Genomic DNA, 22,009 nt, shown 5'->3' with positions numbered 1-22,009 from the left:
TTCCCGATTCTGTTGCATCTGTGCCTGAGCTTGAGAAAAGAGTCGCAATAACTCTTACATTTGTGCTTTGTTCTCGCGATAAAATTCTGCTTCTATGGCTGCCCTTCTGTCTTGGTACTTACGCTCGATGGCTGCCATATCTTCTTCGTAGGCTTTTCTTTCTGCTTCTCTTTCTTGGTCCAACTCCTCCATAGGAGTTAGTGCAATCTTTGTCGTAGATGGGGAAGGGTCGGAAAAACCTCCAGGTTGGGAAAATTCTTCTTCGTCTCTCTCATGCTCATCACTTCCAAGAGAAGTATCCAATCCGCTTCGAGTGATGATCATTCTGCAATCGTGGGTTCTTGTGTTCTTAAGTCCATGAGGGACTTGGTTCTTGCGGGTCTTGGGTTCTTAAGACCACGAGGAACTTGGGTTCTTGGGGGTCTTGAGGTTCTTGAGGTCCTTGACTCCTGAATCTTGGGTTCTTGAGGTTCTTGAGGTTCTTGAGTCTTGAGGGTCTTGGGTTCTTGGGGTGTTCTTTCGCTTGCAAATCGCGTTGGAGAAGGATCTTCTCTTCACCCGAGTTCTACTCTTTTCTGCGGGCGCACCCCTTGGCGGCCTTGCGCTCACACCAAGGTTGCTTTTTCCCACCTCACGTCGATTGGCCGGCCGCTAAGTGCACGGTCCGCTCTCAATGAGTGAAAAGAGACACAAGGGGAGGCTGGACAAGCCCTTCTTTCTCGGGATTCCTGTCACTCTTCAACAAAACACGATTAGGAATCGCCACACCCAAGTAAACTTGGGTTCGTGCGATCGCAAGAAGCAAAAAAAAAAAAAAAAATCTTGTGGTTCTTGTGGTTCTTTCCTTGAGTAATGCAGAACACTTCCAAAGCTCTGATACCAATGTTAGGTGCAGCGGAATGAATGTTGTTTTTTCTCAAGATTAGTGATCTTTATTGCTCAAGGTTCCTTTTAGTTCTTAGGGAAAGAGAGAGCTTTCAGTCTTGTAGAGTGTTATGATCACGAACAAAGTGAGTGGATATTGTGCGTGCATGTGAATGAGATTGAGAGAAGGAGAGAGAAGAGATACGACACCGAGAGGTTGTAAAACCCTCCTTTGAAGGCCCCACTCTCGTCGGCGAGTGGTCTACTTGATTGCACAACGGTGTACAATGCGAATGCAATGGACAGATGCAATGGGACTATCCCGATGACGACGACGGAGATGACGAAGTCGACCTTATGGCTGAAATCTGAGATCTTTCTAGTGCTGTCCAAAAACGCTATGGGCTGAAATCTGCAAATCTTCTATCTGCTGAATTCTGACTCTATGTCGACGACGATGCGACGACGACGCGCTGAACACGCAGATGCTGAAATCTGTGTTTTCCGGGCTGAAATTGTAAACCTTGCGGAAACTGACCGTGCGGCGAGGAACTGCTGCAGGAAGGTGAGATCTGCGAGGTTCGAGACTTGATCTGCGGGTACTAAGGGCTGAAAACTGAAAACGCTGATGTTCTTTGACCTTCCGTCGCGGAGAATCTGCAAAACGCTAGAGTTTGTAGTAGATGCAAAAACGCTAGGGCTGAAAATCTGTAAATCTGACGCCGATTGTCTGCAAAGGCAAAACGCTAGGCTGATCTGCTGTCTGTTGTAGTCGCCGGGGCTGATCTGCTGTGCAAAACGCCAGGGCTGGTTCTTCATGCAAAAACGCTAGGTTGATGGATCTGCTCCAAAAACGCTAGGTCTCTTGGGGGGGGGGGGGGGGGGGGGGGGGGGGGGGGGGTCTGCTGAGAAGTTGCCTGTTGAGCATGTGCTCCTGTTGCCTCTTCTGCCAGAAAGTGCTAAATTGGATTTGCTTATATATTAACTTAGCAAAATTGCCCTACCTACTTTTGTTGGAAAGTCACTTAAAAATAATAAGTGAAAATTCCAATAAATAGAAAAATAGGCTAAATGCACTGGAAAATTCCCCTAACTGATGCTAATGGATTCTGATGGGAATTCCGATGATCATGCTGTGTGCAACCGGAGGATATGCATCTATGCTAAGTGACTGGGCATGCACGGTCTACGAATAGACTCACAAAAGTACCAGATCACTGCTAATCTAGACTTGACTGAACTGACTGAACCCTGCTGTGGTGTAGCTTGTCCACGGACACATAGGGTTGGGATGTGTCACATGACATCCATAGTATCTCATACTAAGCTTTGGAAAAAGCCTCTCCTTTCCCTTTTTCTTTCTCAAGCGTGCCTTCTCAAAACATAAGAGCACCCAATCATCCTCCTTCAATTTCAAATTGCGACGATGGCAATCCGCTGCCTTTTTCTGTCTTTCCTGAGATTTTTGCAAAGCCTCGCGCATCTTGGCAAAAGCCGTGTCTAAGTCGTGCGTATACTCATCAACTTCAAAAATCTTTTGTGCTTAGGAAGGGTGGAACCTTCCCAGCACCTTCAATAATCTTAAATGGCGTCTTCCCCGTCGAAGAGTGTATCGTGTTGTTGTAGGCAAATTCCACCAAAGGTAGTTACTTTTCCGATTGAGTCTTCTGATCCGAGATATAAGTCTTCAATAAATCTAAAACCACTGAATTGGCAATCTCAGATTGCCCGTCAGTCTGCGGATGGAAAGATGACGAGAACTGCAACTGCGTGCCAATGTTCTCCCAAATTGCCTTCCAAAACAAACTCGTAAATCTGGGGTCCCTGTCAGAGACAATCGTCTCAGGCATGCCATGTAATCTGAAAATCTAGGCCACAAACAGTCTCGCTAAGTGATCCGGCTTGATTGTTTTTCTTCACTGGAATGAAATGAGCTTGCTTGCTAAATCTGCCAATAACAGTCCAGATACCATCGTGACCACTCGGTGTTCTCGGGAGATCAAAAATGAAATCCATTGCAATACTTTCCCAGGGGCGGGTGGGTATGGGCAAAGGCTGTAACAATCCCTGCGCTTTATGCCTGTCAAACTTGACCTTCTGGCATACCAAGCAACTGCGCACAAACTCATCCACATCCTTCTTGAGTCTCGGCCAAAAGAAGTATCGCTCTACCCCTTTCATGGTGGTAGCAATGCCGCGGTGACCCGTAAAAGACGGACAGTGGCATTCAGTCATAACCTTTTCCCTCAATGGTTGTGTGACGCACAACATGGTTTTCCTCATCAAGTAGCCGTCCCGAATGGAATATCCCATATCCGTGTGAAAAAGTACAGGCCGGTTTCAGAACACTGCCAAAGCTCTGATACCAATGTTAGGTGCAGCGGAATGAATGTTTGAACTTTGCTCAAGATGAGTGCTCAGAACTCTGCTCAAGGTTCCTTTTGTTCTTATGGAAGGGAGAGCCTTCCGTTCTTAATGAGAGAGTGCAATGATCACAACAAAGTGGATGGACATTGTGCGTGCAAGTGTATGAGACTGAGAGATAGAGAGAGAAGAGAATACGACACCAGAGACGTTGTAAAACCCTCCTCCGAAGGCCCCACTCTCGTCGGCGAGAGTGGTCTACTATTGATTGCACAAACTGGTACAAACTGAATGCATGTGACTGATGCAAGTCTAGGCTAGATCGATGACGACGACGGGGATGGCGAGACCGATCTAAGGGCTGAAATCTGCTACTCTTTATCTGCTGTCCAAAAACGCTAATGGGCTGAAATCTGTTGTCCTTCTATTGCTGTCCAAAAACGCTAATGGCTGAATTTTGCTGCGGCTGAAAACGCTATGGAAAACGCTGCCCTTGCTAGTCTTTATGGCTGAAACTGTCGATGCTTATCTGCTGAAATTTGTTGATGCTAATGCTGAAAACGCCATGCACAAGGGAGGGCAATCTGGGCTCCAAAACGCTAGGGCTGCAAATCCAGAAAACGCTAGAGGCTGGGATCTGCTGGCGATGATACTTGATGAAAAACGCTAGGGGAGAGTGTTAGATGCAGTGGAATGATTGTTTGCGCTTTGCTCAAGATGAGTGCTCCGAACTGTGCTCAAGGTTCCTTTTAGTTCTTATGGAAGGGAGAGCCGTCCATTCTTAGTGGAAAGTGCTATGATTACGAACAAAGTGAATGGACAATGTGCGTGCAAGTGTATGAGACTCAGAGATAGAGAGAGAAGAGACATACGACACCAGAGACGTTGTAAAACCCTCCTCCGAAGGCCCCACTCTCGTCGGAGAGAGTGGTCTACTTTTTGATTACACAAAGTGGTACAATGCGTATGCAATGGACTGATGCAACTTGGACTATGCCGATGACGACAACGGTGATGATGACGACGACTTGATGGCTGAAATATGAGATCTTCTAACTGCTAAATTTCGGGATTGTTTCGGTGGCTGAAAATGACTGTTTTGGCTGCGTTTTTATGGCTGAAAATGGGGGTCCTTCTGCAACCAATTGGGGCTGATTCTACTGCTGTCCCATATGCTGAAAACGCTGTATTTCTGATGCGGCAAGGGCTGAAAACCACTAACGCTGATCTGCTGTTCTGATGGCTGGAAACGCTGCCTCTTCTGTTGCGTTTATGGCTGAAAATAGCAAACGCTGGCAGATCTTGATAGCTCTAGCAAAAACGCTGGGCTTCTGGTATGCTGGCGATGAAGGCAAGGCTGAAACGCGAGGACTAGGGGGTGGAGATGATGATGATCAAAAACGCTAGGCTGAGGGATTCTATGGCAATCAAGGCACTGCTCAAAACGCCAGATCTTGGAGGGTCACTGTTGGAACCAAAAACGATAGCTACTGGAGAAGGTAGCGCCAAGGTTGGGAGGGGTCCTGCGGGTTCTGCTGAGAAGTTACCTGTTGAGCGGGGAACTCCTGCTGCCTCTTCTCCCAGAAAGTGCTAACTTGGGTTTGCTTATATATTAACTTAGCAAAATTGCCCTACCTACTTTTGTTGGAAAGTCACTTAAAAATAATAAGTGAAAATACCAAAAATAGAAAAAATAGGCTAAATGCACTGGAAAATTTCCCTGACTGAATCTGATGGACTCTGAAGGGAATACTGATAATCATGCTCTGTGCAACCAGAGGATATGCATCTATGCTAACTGACTGGGCATGCACGGTCTATGAATAGACTCACAAAAGTGCCAGATCACTGCTAATCTAAACTGACTGGACTGATTGAACCCTAATCATGTTGTAGCTTGTCCACGGACACATAGGGTTGGGATGTGTCACGTGACATCCCCTCCTTTTCAAAGTGAGGTACTGGTACCGAACTGTATGGCGTTGAGGGAGATCGCCAATAGCATCTCGAATCCTGGAAGGGACTCTTCACCGGCCCACTATGATGTGTGGGTCGTGCGGTACTTGAACTTCATAAAGGTCTGCAACGCTTGCTTCTTTGGGCCGCGCCGAAAGCGACACAAAGTCTTCTGAGGCTCCTTCGATGCTTCAACTTCGTCGAGAGTCATGCTTCCTTCTTCTTCAAGAATCTCCGTGGCTGAAAATTCCCGAAACCACTTCCAATACAAAAACATGAGCATACCCATTCCATGTAAAATGAAGGGAAAAAATCTTGTCTTTCTCAAAGACTGTGTATGCAATGTAGATGAACAAATAGACGGAGTGCCAAACCGTCCACCACATACACGCAAACAATGAGATCGAATCTTTCTCGTATGATCTAGAGCAATCAAATGTGACAATTCACAATGGAAATGCCAATACTTGGTGCTCATACTTTCATGTGCTCTTTCTACAACTGTGTCGTGCCAAGGAAGAGACATGAAATGTGACTTCCTTGAATGCATACTTTTCAGCTTTTCATGAAAAGTCCGCATACATTCGTGCTCATTCATGAGTGAAACGTGCTCAACGTACAATATGTCATGCCTAGGAAAAGGGATCACATAAAGACGCTGACTAAAATACAGGAAACGATCACGAATGAAACACTCGAACAATGCGTGCATATCAATCATGCGAACACATAATACTTCCTGTGAGGGTTCTTTGGACCTAGGCTCGAGAGCCAAGATCGGTTCTTCCTGAATGATCGAATCGTCCTGTGGGGGTTCTTTGGACCTCGACTCGAAAGCCAAGATCGGTTCTTCGTGATTGATCGAATCTACAACCAGGTTAGCTTCGCTAGAAAAAGCATCCACTAACACATCATCCTTGTGAACAATCACATCATCTTCATGCAACTCATCATGCTTGTGAGAAATCACATCTTGATCATGCAAATCATCATGCTTATCATGGTCAATCAAATCATCATCATGCTTCACACAATCATGCAAATCCTATGTATCCTGCTTTGGAGAAGAAGAGATTGAGAGGGTCTCCTTTCCCCAAATCTCTTGCATCTGTGCCTGAACTTGAGAATAGAGTCGCCAAAACTCTTTGTTGTGGTGGTCACTCTTTTCTCTGAGGGCTTTGTTCTCGCGATCAAATTCTGCTTGTCTTGCTTTGTTCTCTCGATCAAATTCTGCTTCTCTTGCTTTGGCTTCCAAGCGTGCTTGCTCGCTCTCACGCGCTATGGCTGCCATTCTTTCTTGGTACTGGCGCTCTATGGTTGCCATGTCTTCTTCATAGGCTTTTCTTTCTGCTTCTCATTCGGCATCTCTTGCTTTGTCTTCTAACTTCTTGTCCATCATCCTCTTGTCGAAAGCCTCCATAGGAGTTATTGCAATCGGTGTCGTAGATGGGGAAGAGTCAGAAAAACCTCCCGGTGGGGAAAATTCTTCTTCGCCTCTCTCATGCTCATCACCTCCAAGCGAAGTATCCATTCCGCTTCGAGTGATGATCATTCTGCAATCGTGGGTTCTTGTGGTTTCGTGTGGGTCTTGGGTTCTTAAGTTCACGAGGAACTTGGGTTCTTGAGGGTCTTGGTTCTTGGGGTTCTTGCGGTTCTTCTTTCGCTTGCAATCCGTGTTCGAGAAGGATCTTCTCTTCACCCGAGTTCTACTCTTTCCCGCGGGCGCACCCCTTGGCGGCCTTGCGCTCACACCAAGGTTGCTTTTTCCCACCTCACATCGATTGGCCGGCCGCTAAGTGCACGGTCCGCTCTCAATGAGTGAAAAGAGACACAAGGGGAGGCTAGACAAGCCCTTCTTTCTTGGGATTCATGTCACTCTTCAACAAAACACGATTAGGAATTGACACGCCCAAGCGAACTTGGGTTCGTGCGACCTTAACGAGCAAAAAAAATTCTTGTGGTTCTTGTGGTTCTTTCCTTGAGTGATACAGAACACTGCCAAAGCTCTGATACCAATGTTAGGTGCAATGGAATGAATGTTTGCGCTTTGCTCAAGATGAGTGCTCCGAACTATGCTCAAGGTTCCTTTTAGTTCTTATGGAAAGGAGAGCCTTCCGTTCTTAGTGGAAAGTGCTATGATTACGAACAAAGTGAATGGACAATTTGCGTGCAAGTGTATGAGACTGAGAGATAGAGAGAGAAGAGAGATACGACACCAAAGACATTGTAAAACCCTCCTCCGAAGGCCCCACTCTCGTCGGCGAGTGGTCTACTTTTTGATTGCACAAAGTGGTACAATGCGTATGCAATAGACTGATGCAACTTGGACTATGCCGATGACGACGACGGTGATGACCACGACAACTTGATGGCTGAAATCTGAGATCTTCTACCTGCTGAATTTCGGGACTGTTTCGGTAGCTGAAAATGACTGTTTTGGCTGCATTTTTATGGCTGAAAATGGGGGTCCTTCTGCAACCAACTGGGGCTGATTCTACTGCTGTCCCATATGCTGAAAACGCTGTGGTTCTGATGCGGCAAGGGCTGAAAACCACTAACGCTGATCTGCTATTCTGATGGCTGGAAACGCTGCCTCTTCTGCTGCGTTTATGGCTGAAAATAGCAAACGCTGGCAGATCTTGATAGCTCTAGCAAAAACGTTGGGCTTCTGGTATGCTGGCGATGAAGAAAAGGCTGAAACGCCGGGACTAGGGGGTGGAGATGATGATGATCAAAAACGCTAGGCTTAGGGATTCTGTGGCGATCAAGGCACTGCTCAAAACACCATATCTTGGAGGGTCACTACTAGAACCAAAAACGCTAGCTACTGGAGAAGGTAGCGCCAAGGTTGGGGGGGGTCCTGCGGGTTCTGCTGAGCGAGGAGCTCCTGCTGCCTCTTCTCCCAGAAAGTGCTAACTTGGGTTTGCTTATATATTAACTTAGCAAAATTGCCCTACCTACTTTTTTTGGAAAGTCGCTTAAAAATAATAAGTGAAAATACCAAAAATAGAAAAAATAGGCTAAATGCACTAGAAAATTCCCCTGACTGAATCTGATGGACTCTGAAGGGAATACTGATGATCATGCTGTGTGCAACCAGAGGATATGCATCTATGCTAAGTGACTGGGCATGCACGGTCTATGAATAGACTCACAAAAGTGCCAGATCACTGCTAATCTAAACTGACTGGACTGACTAAACCCTGATCATGTTGTAGCTTGTCCACGGACACATAGGGTTGGGATGTGTCACGTAACAGAGAGAGTCTTTGCTTGGAGGAGAAACTGCCACCAAGGTTCTTGCTGAGAAGTTGTCTGTTGAGCTTGGGCTCCTACTGCCTCTTATGCCAATTAGTGCTGGTCTAGGTTTGTTTATATACAAACTTTACTCAATTTGCCCTACCTACTTTCCAACAAAAGTCACTTAAAAATAATAAGTGAAAAATGTCAAAAATAGGTCAAATAGGCTAAATGCACTGGAAAATCCCCCTGAAGGATTCTGATGGATTCTAATGGGAATGCTTATGATCATGTTGTGTGCAACTAGAGGATATACATCTACACTAAGTGACTGGGCATGCGCGGTCTACGAATAGACTCACAAAAGTGCCAGATCACTTCTAATCTAGACTGACTGGACTGATTGAACCCTTGTCGTGCTGTAGCTTGTCCACGGACACACAGGATTGGATGTGTCACGTGACACGTAAACTCCAACCATCTGTGAAAACCGTAAAATCGGCTCCGAGTAGGTAATGTCGCCACTGAGTAATAGCATGGATAACAACCAAAAGCTCTTTCTCTCAGATCTGTACTGTCAATTCGGGCCTTGAAAACAATCGTCTCTCATAGGCAATGACATGGCCTTCTTGCATTAAGACCGCATCCAAACTACGACCACAAGTATCACAATATACTTCAAATGACTTCTGCAAATCCGACAAGGTCAACATTGGTCCTGTAGTCAAATTCTGTTTCAATTTCTGAAAGGCAATCACCTCTATGGGTCCCCACAAGAAAAGGACTCCTTTCTATGTCAACAAATGCAAAGGGGTAAGCAACCTCTGCAAACTTTCTGATGAACCGCCGGTAGTAAGAACATAAGCCCAAGAAGCTTCTAAGTTCATGGACATTCTTCAAATCGGGCCAATCACGGATAGTCTCTATCGGCTGGGTCCATCTGCGCTCCTGCTGCTGAGACAATGTGTCCCAAAAAGTGTATCTCTGGGCTCGGCTCACACGGTAAGGTGGCCGATTCGGTGGTGTGGTTCCAGGTATCAGATCAATGATATGACCCTCAGGACGAGCTGGTGGCAACTCGCCTGGCAAGCCCTCTAAAAAGAAATCGGCATAAGTGTGAAGAAAATCTTGGCGTTCTTTTGCGAGGTCAAAACATATTCGACCTTCAATCATCATTCAGTCCTTTCCAGAAAGTAAAGAAACTGAATTCCATCAAGTACAATATGTGTGCCCTTCATTTGTCAAAGTCGCTTTCTCGGCCCGGTAGTCAACCACTACGTTGTTCTTGTGGTACCAAGGGATTTCGAGTAGGACGTCACAACCTCCCAAGGGAATTACGTAGAAATCCTCGTACCCTAAACACCCCTGACATTGCAAACGAAGTTTGCCAATGATCGGGGTAATGACAACATCCAGTCATGGTGCCGCTAGAACTACCTCTGCCTGTGGCCTCAACTTGTCGGGCGTAATTCCGAATCGAGCCGCCAATTCAAGTGAAAAGAAGTTGGCCTTGGCTCCTTCATCAAAGAAAAAGAGGGCTTCTTGATCTTTTACTTTGCCCTAAAAGCGGTAAAGTTTTGTACTTTCATTCATTTGATTCGGTTCGGGCCCCACGCAATGTGGTACCAGTTCTGCTTTCATCTGCCTTTTCTGCTTCATCCTGTTCATTCAGTGCCTTTTTAGGGCACTTCGCGGAGATGTGCCCAATTTCCCCCCATCCAAAGCTGTCACGTGACACATCCAACCCTATGTGTCCGTGGACAAGCTATCGCATAACCAGGGTTCAGTCAGTCAAGTAAGTCTAGATGATCTGGCACTTTTGTGAGTCTATTCGCAGACCTTGCATGACCAGTCACTTAGATTAGATGCATATCCTCCAGTTGCACAAAGCATGATCATAAACATTCCTTTCAAAATCCATTAGGGGAATTTTCCAGTGCATTAAACCTATTTTTGACATTTTTCACTTATTTATTAAGCGACTTTTGTTGGGAACTAGGTAGGGCAATTTTGCTAATGAAATATATAAGCAAACAAGAGCTAGCACTTTCTGGCAGAAGAGGCAATAGGACCATACGCTCAACAGTCAACTTCTCAGCACAACCCCCAAGAGGCCTAGCGTTTTTGCTCCACAGCATAAACCTAGTGTTTTTGGACCAGATCAGCCAGCGTTTTTGGATCTTGTAGATTCCTGGTGATAGCAAGAAGCAGAAGCCCCAGCGTTAGCAGATTCACCGCAACAGGACCATTTTCAGCCTAGCGTTTTTGCCTCAACCTGAAGCCATCAGTGTTTTTGCATACCTTCGCGATAGAACCTCCATTAGACTCAGCGTTTTCAGTTTTCAATAGTCAGTACCCGCAATAGAATCCCCGAACCTCGCAAATCTCACCTCCTCGCAGCAGATCTTGGCCGCATGGTCAGATCCCGCAAAGTTTGCCCGGAAAACGTAGATTTCAGCATTTGCGTTTTCAGCACGTCGTCGTCGCATCGTCGTCGTCGACATCGTTACCGACATAAGAGTCAGAATTCAGCAGATAAAGATTTGCAGATTTTAGCCATTAGCGTTTTCACATTTCAACCCTCATTGTCGTCCTCATCGTCGTCGACATCGTCAACACGCATTGTAGAGATTTGTGCAATCATAAGTAGACCGCTTTCGCCATAGAGAGTGGGGCCTTCGGAGGAGGGTTTGACAACATTCTGGTGTCGTATTCTTCTCTCTCTATCTCTCAGTCTCAGCACCTTCATTCACAGTGTTCACCCACTTTGTTTGTGTCCATTGCACTCTCTCACTAAAGGAACGGAAGGCTCTCCCTTCCGTAAGTAAAAGGAACCTTGAGCACAGTTCGGAGCACTCATCTTGAGCAAAGTTCAACATTCATTCCGTTGCACCTTACATTGGTATCAGAGCTTTCGCAGTGTTCTGTATCACTCAAGGAAAGAACCACAAGAACCACAGAATTTATTTTTGCTTGTTGCGGTCGCACGTAACCCAAGTCCTCTTGGGCGCGTCGATTCCTAATCATGTTTTTGAAAAGTGACAGGAAACCCAAGAAAGAAGGGCTTGTCCAGCCTCCCCTTGTGCCTCTTTTCACTCATCGAGAGAGGACCGTGCACTTAGCGGCCGGCCAATCGACGTGAGGTGGGAAAAAGCAACCTTGGTGTGAGTGCAAGGCCGCCAAGGGGTGTGCCCGCGGGAAAGAGCAGAACTCGGGTAAAGAGAAGATCCTTCTCTAACACAGATTGCAAGCGAAAGAAGACCCTCAAGAACCTCAAGACCCCCAAGAACCCAAGTTCCTTGTGAAATTAAGAACCCAAGACCACAAGAACCCACGACTTCAGTGAATGGTCATCACTCGAAGCAGAATGGATACTTCGCTTGGAGGTGATGAGCATGAGAGAGGCGAAGAAGAATTTTCCCCACCAGGAGGTTTTTCCGACCCTCCCCCTTCCCCATCTACGCAAAGGATTGCACTAACTCCTATGGAGGCTTTCGACAAGATGGTGATGGACATGAAGTTAGAACGCGAAGCACGAAAAGCAGAAAGAAAGGCAGAACACAAAGAAAGAATGGCAGCCATAGAGCGTGAGCACGAGCAAGCGCGCTTGGAAGCCGAAGAAAGAAAAGCAGAATTTGATCGAGAGACCAAAGCAAGAAAAGCAATGAACGACTGACACATGAAAGAGATGTTGCGACTCTTTTCTCAAGTGCAGACACACATGCAACACAATAAGGAAAAGGAGACTCTCTCAGTCTCTACTTCTCGAAAGCATGACACACAAGATTATCATGATGATAAGCATGATGAATTGCCTGATAATGATAAGTATGATGAATTGCATGATAATGATGAGCATGATGAATTGCATGATAATGATGAGCATGATGATTTGGATGCCAATGACAAGCATGATGATTTGCATGATCAAGATGTGATTTCTCACAAGTATGATGAGTTGTATGATCAAGACGTGATTGTTCACAAGGATGATGGTATAGTTGATACTTTCTCTAGTGAAGCTAACCTCATTGCAAATTCGATCAATCACGAAGAACCAATCTTGGCTTTCGAGTCGAGGTCCACAGAACCCCCACAAGAAGATTCGATCAAACACGAAGAACCGATCTTGGCTCTCGAGCCTAGGTCCAAAGAACCCTTACAGGAAGTACTATGTGTTCGAATGACGTTAGCACGAGGAAAGTGTGCGAATCAATTCCGAAAGGACACATCCCGATGAAGAGGTTCACGAATCGGACTCCAACACATACTCTGGGGGTATGCCATGCTTCCTTTGCCTGGCGGAGTGGTCATGTGCTCAAGTGTGTGGGGGAAGGGTGCCGCGTAGGGGCACACCTTATGTTGCAACCCTTGAGGGGGCAAGGGTGCCTTCTCAGTGTACAAGATTTTCCGGGTACGCCCGCGCCACACCCGTTCTCTCGTCTTTATATGTGTAGAGTATTAGAAGTGAACAAAAACAATTCAAGTTACCTCATTGCTCGTTTTGATGCTTGTGTGTGGTGTGTGTGTTGTGTGATCTGTGTTGTGTTGTGCTGTGTGTACCACCTTTCTTCTGCTCCCATGCAACTCCGCGAACGGGGTAGAGTGTAGCGACGAGGGTGAGAGGCTCACAACCTTATTTTTTTTGCTTTGATACCACTGTAAGGATTCTAGGTACTAATCCTTAATTAAGTACTTAAACTCATGATTAAGACTTCAGAAACTTGAACTTAACTCAAAAACAAGACTCAGAAGACTCTGTGTTTGAGCGATTGAATGTGTGATACAAGGGCTCCTTATATAGGAGACGAAGAGACACAAATGAAAAGACACATCTCCTGGTGGAGAGACATGACTTTAGACATAGAGACACATCCTTTCGACGAAGAGCTGCAACCATTGGGTGAAGAGTCGCAAGGGATGTGACCAGTCGTCGAAGGAGTGTGGCTTTTGGCGAAGAGGCGCCTCTTGAGCGAAGGGTCGTGACCATCCAAGCGTAGGGGTTCTCCTTGGCATGGCACTTTGCCACAATCGTGAAAGAAATAATTATGCTTGTAAACCTTACAACATATATAAATCAAAATTTGCCATGCACAACTCATCCTTAACTGAATCTATCTGCATGCCTTATGAGGCTTGTTCCCACAGGCTTGGAAACCCAACTGGAAACCTTACAAAATCGAGGACTGTCCAAGGATGAAATTGTGACAAGATGTTTGCCCCACTACATCTGCTTGTTCGAAGGCTGTTTTTGCGACCAGAAATATCGTAAACTCTGATGATTGGTGAACACTATAAAATCGGCTCCAAGTAGAAAGTGTCGCCACTAAGTAAGAGCGTGGATAACTGCCAATAGCTCATTCTCGTAAATCTATGCAACACGTTCAGGTCTAGAAAACATCTTGCTCTCTTACGCTGCTACAACAAGGCCAGCCTGCATCAAGACCGCTCCCAAACTGCAGCCACAGGCGTCACAGTATACCTCAAATGGCTTTTGCAAGTCTAGCAAGGCAAAACCAATACTACTTGGCCAATCATCAACCTCTCCTTGAGAGTCTTAAAGGTTGCAATCTCAGATGGTCCCCCACTAAGAGGAACCCATTTCTGGGTATGCAGAGGAGAAGAAATCTCCGCAAACTGTCGAATGAGCCGCCGATAGTAAGAACACAAGCCCAAAAAACTGCGAACCTCATGCACATTCTTCAATTCTGGCCAATCTCTGATGGTCTCAATCTTGGCCAAATCCATTTTGACACCCTCCGCAGATGTTGCCTTAGTGCCTGAATACTTGTAAGAGGTGTTGTCAATGCTCTACCTCATTCTTGGAGAATACGATGATGTCATCGAAAAAGATGCCCACAAATGACATATACTCTTGAAAAATCATGTCCGTTATTCTATTGAAGGTTGCAGGAGCGTTTGTGAGACCAAAAGGCATCACTAAATACTAGTACAAACCACCAAAGGACATCCTGAAGGCGGTCTTGTAATGTCACGTGACACATCCCAACCCTATGTGTCCGTGGACAAGCTACACCACAGCAGGGTACAGTCAGTTTAGATTAGCAGTGATCTGGCACTTTTGTGAGTCTATTCGTAGACCGTGCATGCCCAGTCACTTAGCATAGATGCATATCCTCCGGTTGCACACAACATGACCATCGGAATTCCCATCAGAATCCATTAGCATCAGTTAGGTGAATTTTCCAGTGCATTTAGCCTATTTTCCTATTTATTGGGATTTTCACTTATTATTTTTAAGTGACTTTCCTACAAAAGTAGGTATGGCAATTTTGCTAAGTTTCTATATAAGCAAACCCAAGTTAGCACTAAATGGCAGAAGAGGCAGCAGGAGCACATGCTCAACAGGCACCTTCTCAGCAAGAACCCTCTCCATTCCCTTGGCGAGGCCACTCCCCGCAGCACCATCACCGGCAATTCACTACTCTCTCCCTAGCGTTCCTCCCATGCCAGAGATCGCCAGCAAGAAGAGAAAGGCCAACGTTTCTGACTTCAAAAGCTTCAGCGTTTTCAGAAACCCTAAAAATGCAGAAAACCCTAAAAACGCAGCAAACCCTAAAAACCAGCGTTTTGGTTTTTTAGCCTTAGCGACATCAGGACAGCAGCGTTTTCAGCCTATAGCAGAGCAACAGATTCAGCCCTCATTGGTTGCAGCAAATCCCCCAAGATTTACCTCAGAAAACGCAGCCAAACAGTCATTTTCAGCCACCGAAACAGTCCCGAAATTCAGCGATTAGAAGATCTCAGATTTCAGCGATCGTCGTCGTCGTCGTCATTGGCATGGACCAAGTTGCATAGTCCATTGCATACGCATTGTACACCTTTGTGCAATCAAAGAATAGACCACTCTCGCCAACGAGAGTGGGGCCTTCGGAGGAGGGTTTTACAACCCCTTGGTGTCGTATCTCTTCTCTCTCCTTCTCTTAGTCTCATTCACTTGCACACACAATCCACTCACTTTGTTCGTGACCACAGAACTCTATATGACGGAAATCTCTCTCTTTCCCTAAGAACTAAAAGGAACCTTGAGCAATAAAGATCACTAATCTTGAGAAAATACAACATTCATTCCGTTGCACCTAACATTGGTAACAGAGCTTTGGAAGTGTTCTGCATTACTCAAGGAAAGAACCACAAGAATTTTTTTGCTTCTTGTGATCGCACGAACCCAAGTTTACTTGGGCGTGGCGATTCCTAATCGTGTTTTGTTGAAGAGTGACAGGAATCCCAAGAAAGAAGGGCTTGTCCAGCGTCCCCTTGTGTATCTTTTCACTCATTGAGAGCGGACCGTGCACTTAGCGGCCGGCCAATCGACGTGAGGTGGGAAAAAGCAACCTTGGTGTGTTCGCAAGGCCGCCAAGGGGTGCGCCCGCAGAAAAGGGTAGAACTCGGGTGAAGAGAAGATCCTTCTTCAACGCGATTTGCAAGCGAAAGAAAACCTCAAGAACCCAAGTTCCTCGTGAACTTCAGAACCCAAGACCCTCAAGAACCCAAGTTCCTCGAGAACTTAAGAACCCAAGACCCCCAAGAACCCACAAGAACCCACGACTTCAGAATGGTCATCACTCGAAGCGGAATGGATATTTCGCTTGGAAGTGATGAGCATGAGAGAGGCGAAGAAGAATTTTCCACACCAGGAGGTTTTTCTGACCCTTCCCCATCTACAACACTGATTGCACTAACTCCAAAGGAGGAGTTGAAGCTGTTGTTTATGGAACAAAATTTACAACGCAGAGCAAGAAATGCCGTAAGAATGGCAGCCATAGCCGGCCCACTCTGATGTGTGGGTCGTGCGGTACTTGAACTTCATAAAGGTCTGCACCGCTTGCTTCTTTGGGCCGCGCCGAAAGCGACTCAAAGTCTTCTGAATCTCCTTTCTTGATTTAACTTCGTCTAGAGTCCTGCTTCTTTCTTCTTTAAGAATCTCCATGGCTGAAAATTCCTGAAACCATCTCCAACACAAAACCATGAACATACCCATTCCATGTAAAGTGAAGGAAAAAAATATTGTCTTGTCTAAAGACTGTGCATGCAATGTAGATGAACATATAGACGGAGTTACAACCCGTTCATCAAACACATGCAAACAATGCGGTCAAATCTTGTCTGTGTGATCGAAATCAATCAACTGTGGCAAATCACAATGGAAATGCCCATGCTTGGTGCTCATACAATCATGTGCTCTTTCGGAAACTGTTTCATGCCAAGGAAGAGACATGGAATGCGCCTTCCTAACATACAAACTTTTCAACTTCACATGAACAATCCGCATACATTCGTGCTCATCTTTGAGAGAAACGTGCTCAACATACAATATGTCATGCCTAGGAAAAGGGATCACATAACGATGCTGACTGAAATACAAGAAACGATCACGAATGAAACACTCGAACAATGCGTACGTATCAATCATGTGAACACATAATACTTCCTGTGATGGTTCTTTGGACCAAGGTTCGAGAGCCAAGATCGGTTCTTCTTGAATGATCGAATCGTCTTGTGGGGAATCGGTGGACTTCGACTCGAAAACCAAGATCGATTCTTTGTGATTGATCGAATCTACAATGAGGTTAGCTTCGCTAGGAAAAGCATCCACTAACGCGTCATCCTTGTGAACAATCACATCATCTTCATGCAACTCATCATGCTTGTGAGAAATCACATCTTGATCATGCAAATCATCATGCTTGTGAGAAATCACATCTTGATCATGCAAATCATCATGCTTGTCATTGTCATCCAAATCATTATGCAAATCATCGCCATCCAAATCATCATGCTTCGCATAATCATGCAAATCCTGTGTATCCTGCTTTGGAGAAGAAGAGACGGACAGAGTCTCCTTTTCGTGATTCTGTGCAAAGTACGCCCGTACTTGAGAAAAAAGTCGCAACATCTCTTTGTTTTGTCGGTCGCTTTGTTCTTGTATTGCTTTTCTTTCTGCTTTGTCTTTTGCGTGTCTGCGATCCATTTCTGCTTCTCTTGCTTTGTTCGCTGCTTGTCTTTCTGCTTCGGCTTCTCCGTGTCTGCGTTCCCTTTCTTTGAATTTTTGAAAAACGTTGCATGGCTGAGGTTTCATCTGCTGAAAACGCTAGGTCCGAAGGGAGGGCGATCTGGGAAATCAGAAAACGCTAGGTGCTCGGAGTGTGTGGGCGATAATCTCCTGATGCAAAAACGCCAATGGCTGTTGTGCTAGGGCGATGATGCCTGATGAGAAAAACGCTAGGTGATGAGTCCTTCTTGCTTGGAGGGGAGACCACCAAGTTCTTGCTTGAGAAGTTGACTGTTGAGCTTGGCTCCTGTTGCCTCTTCTGCCATTTAGTGCTAGCCTAGGTTTGCTTATATACAAACTTACTCAATTTGCCCTACCTACTTCCAAACAAAAGTCACTTAAAAGTAATAAGTGAAAAATGTCAAAAATAGGTAAAATAGGCTAAATGCACTGGAAAATTCCCCTGAAGGATTCTGATGGAATCTGATGGGAATGCTTATGATCATGTTGTTTGCAACCAGAGGATATGCATCTACACTAAGTGTCTGGGCATGCACGGTCTACGAATAGACTCACAAAAGTACCAGATCACTTCTAAATCTAAACTAACTAGACTAACTGAACCCTTGTCGTGTTTCTCCACGGACACATAGGGTTGGATGTGTCACATGACACCTCTTTTGTTTAGCAAGTGGTTCTGTGATAAACCATTCAAACCAAGCTATAAAATTTATTAAGGTTCATATACCTAGATGAATCCAGGATAGGCCCAGATTCACCCTTAAAAGGAAAGTGCAAGGTACAGACCCATGGTACCATCAGCTCCATCATGCATAGTATTGACTAAATACCACGACATCCCCCTAACGTCGTCAGTGCCCAAGAGTGGGTGTAGAACTAGGTACTAACATATGCTCCCAAACACAACACACACACCACACACACACACACATGAGCATACATCAACACAAAGTTCAGCGTACTGAGTTTCTATCATGACTCTGGAGATCAAGGGCAGACTCAGCCACAATGAAGCCTAGCACTAAAAGAAGCATTAAATGAAAAAATTAGCACAAAAATGAGGTAGTTGATAGGGCATACGCACCGCAAAAGATTGAAAGAATTAGCACGATATCAATTGATCGTAACTCAGACGAAAACTTCACAATGTGAAGTCTGCATGTCCGCTATACGACTAAAAAATATACCTAGATGAATCCAGGATAGGCCCAGATTCACCCTTAAAAGGAAAGTGCAAGGTACAAACCTTTTCCAAACATTGCGATCCAAGCTGGCTGCAAACCTATTGTGGATAGACAGATTGTCAGATTGCTTGGGATTCCCATGGGATTTAAGGTGCCTTTCAACTAGAGGTGGAACTGGGTTTTGAATAAATACAAGAAAAAGTTATTTGCCTGGCAAAACCACCAACCTAACCTCTCTGCAAGGGTCTTTGTTTTAAATCACTATCTACTTTCTTCCCTTGTGTGTTTTTTTAGCTTGTGGGATGCCTTCTCGGTTCCAGTTGAATAAAGTCTTTACCTTATTCAATTGAATAAGGTCTTTACCTTGGCTAGAAAATTTCGTTGGCGTTGCTTTGAATTTGCAAGTTAAGTACCCAAAGTGGCCTAGCAGACATGTTGCAGAGACAAGGAACTTGAAGGTTTGGGCATTTTGAACATTCAGCACCTAGCCAGCAAGCCGTCAAGAAAATGGATTTTGAGAGCAGCCTCATCTTCACATTTCTAGGCAATGAAATATTCAAAAATTCCACTTGAAAGAGTACAAAATATGGAATGGATTATCATTTGAATATTTGATGATTCCCAATGCTAACTTCACCCCCAAGGGTTCTGACCTTGTCTGCAGGTTCTGGAAAGCATGGAATGGAAAGAAAGCTAGCTGGATTCCTCCCAAGAAGTGGACCTACTGTAGCTCCTTTTGGATGCATGACTCTATTTGGTTTGGCTTGCATGCAAAGGCCATTGGATGGCAGCTCTCATACATATTTCAAGGCAGGTTTGAGAAGTTGGAAAAGGTCTACAAGGAGGGAGTCTGGCTCTCCAAAAAGCACTACTTCATCAATTTCAAATTTCCCAAGGATGTGTTGCTCTAGTATTGTGCTGAATACAGAGTGTGCAATCTGGTTTGCAGAATTGTTTCAGCAGCACTCCCTTTTCCCTTTACCAGATTTGCAGAAACATATGTGATTGCAAAGGAGATCTTGGTACATCTTATATCAAAGTTCAATAACAAACGACGATGTTACAGTTTTCAATGTATTCGGGCCAACCCTCTCTCCATTAAGCACAGCTGTTTGATGTGGCTCATACTGCACCAGGAAATTTGGACAGGGACAAAGGCAAAAAACATTCGAGTTTCTGATGGTATGTGTAGAAGATGTAAAGTCCATGAGGAGACCTTGCCCCACTTGTTTATCAATTGTAAATATAATATTCTCTTGCAAAGGGAACTCCAAATAGCTTGTGTTGTGGGCACTTCAAAGCTCACCTGGAGATCAATATTACTTGGAGAGAGTAGCTTTCCAGATGTACCTCTTTGAACATGCCTCAGAGGTGCCTCTTTGTGGCAGGTTTGGATAGAAAGAAATGAAGTTGTTTTTTGGGGTTCCCTACTCTCCATCGGCCTTTCCCCTTGCTGTTAGCTTCAAGGGAGTAATGAAAGAAATTTCTAGCCATGTTACAAAGGCTGCTTAATTTGAAACCAAGGTTATGCAAAAGGGTTTGAGTTGGCAGAGAAGGAGACCTGTAATCTTGTCTTTCTATGAGCCGAAGAGACTTCATGCTATTTTGAGAAATTTCTCTTTTGGTAACTCTCTTTGATGTCCCCCTTCTCTTCAGGCCACCTTTCTTTTGGCCAGGATAGACCATATCCTTCCCTAGGGGATTTTGTATTTTTTAATTTATCTTAATCAATTCCGTTGTTCTTCAAAAAAAAAAAATTGTTCATAAGAGATGGCCTCTGATCATCTGTCAGCTATGCTTTCTTTAAAGGATCTCTCTCTCTCTCTCTCTCTCTCTCTCTCTCTCTCTCTAAGGTCTCTTGGGATAGTTTCCTACGGCGCTAAAACTCTCTTCTTCTTCTTCTTCTTCTTCTTCTTCTTCTCTCTCTCTCTCTCTCTCTCTCTCTCTCTCTCTCACACACACACACACACACACACTCACACACACAGGTAACGTGTGTGTGTGTGTGTGTGTGTGTGTGTGTGTGTGTGTGTGTGTGTGTGTGAGAGAGAGAGAGAGAGAGAGAGGAATATAAGAGAGACAAGAAGGCCAAAAAGGAGCTTACCAGATAGGCCAACAATGGAAGAGTGGACGAGGGAGACGCAAGTGTTAGTGAAGAGGTCGAGAGAGGTTGGGGCCAGGCGAGGAAAGAGAGAAGGGGAGCGCCCATGAATGAGGTAGTTGCAGGCTTGGAAGAAAAGCAGCCCCACGAGGATGGGCCACAGGTCGCTGCGTCCGTCGCGCAGAAAGCAGTGCACCACAGAGAGTGTCCATGGCAGCAGCAGCACATAGAAGACCACGCCTGTCACGTCTATTCCTGCTCTTCGTAAGGATTCTTCCTTCTCCTCCATGCTCTCACGAGTAAGTAGAAAGGGCTGAAAGAAGGAAGAGAGAGAGAGAGAGAGAGAGAGAGAGAGAGAGAGAAGGTGTGGCCAAAAAAAAAAAAAATCAAGAATTTTAGCTGCACTCTTGGAGAAGGTGGAGTGATACCAATCGGTGGGTGGAGGTGCATTAGTTGGACAGCCTGAGAGATAATTTTTCCTTACTTTGATTCTATTTTCATATTTATAAAGGAATGATATCTGCCGACGCCTTTTTTTTGGGAAAAGTGCATCTCAATTTACAAGCATGTTGTCTGAATATCAAATGATGCAGGTTAGAAGCAAGAGGAAAAGGAAAGGTTTTGGCTAAAACATGAGAAAAATATTTTAAACATGTCAACAAATAGCTCAAACTTCTAAGATTTCCTCATTGAACAAAACATAAAACTCACACCTACCAGCACACAATCTTCCAACCGTTTTTTAGGTTTCCCTTTGTTGCCGCCAAAGCCATGCCAAGCATAGACCACGACTAGGTTGGCATACACATTGATCCAAAACCTTACAACTTATGTGTCAATGACTACCACCTGAAGAGGGATCAATGTTTCATATTCAAGATTCAAGTATTTCTTCCCCTTTTGCATCTTTTCCATCACTAATGCATTATATTATATGCAAGCAGTATCACTCACTCTCATTTATCTTCTAGAAAGATAACAAGATAATTCTCTTCTCTCTTGAAATTTCAATCCCCCCGCCCCCCCTTCTCTCTCTCTCTCTCTCTCTCTCTCTCTCATCTTCTAGCTTAGAGCAAAGCCAATGTTTGAACAAATACAAAATAGATCGATTTCCATTCTCCCAGATGTATCCTCTCGAACATATAAAGCAAGGGCTAGCCTATCTCAATGGATGCAGCAAAAGGGCATCTCTCTAGCTCCAATCACCTTTTTTTATTTTGCTCAATGCATGTAGTCATTCGGTCTTGGTGGGTGAGGGCCAAATGC

The 22,009-nt window shown here is 45.0% G+C and overlaps 1 protein-coding gene across 4 annotated transcripts in view; it reads right to left on the bottom strand.

Moving 5' to 3' along the window:
• Positions 1-21,110, bottom strand: part of LOC147426952 (uncharacterized) — a 62,977-nt gene extending 41,867 nt beyond the window's left edge. For 3 of the 4 annotated variants that reach the window (XR_015186209.1, XR_015186208.1, XM_086498673.1), the window contains exon 1: positions 20,747-21,099. Coding sequence is in view for 2 of the 4 variants with exons in the window: in XM_086498673.1 (XP_086354799.1) it covers positions 20,747-21,032 (286 nt within the window). In the remaining 2 variants the exon portion in view is untranslated. Of the gene's footprint in view, positions 1-20,746 lie in introns of all 4 variants that reach the window. The other variant, XM_086498674.1, reaches the window with a different exon arrangement.
• Positions 21,111-22,009: the final 899 nt, after the last annotated feature.

Source organism: Adiantum capillus-veneris, chromosome 24, assembly GCF_014529385.1.
Source record: "Adiantum capillus-veneris isolate H3 chromosome 24, ASM1452938v2, whole genome shotgun sequence".
NCBI lineage: Eukaryota > Viridiplantae > Streptophyta > Polypodiopsida > Polypodiales > Pteridaceae > Adiantum > Adiantum capillus-veneris.
Note: the sequence above shows the minus strand (reverse complement) of the source record. Positions and strands in the feature narration are given on the sequence as shown.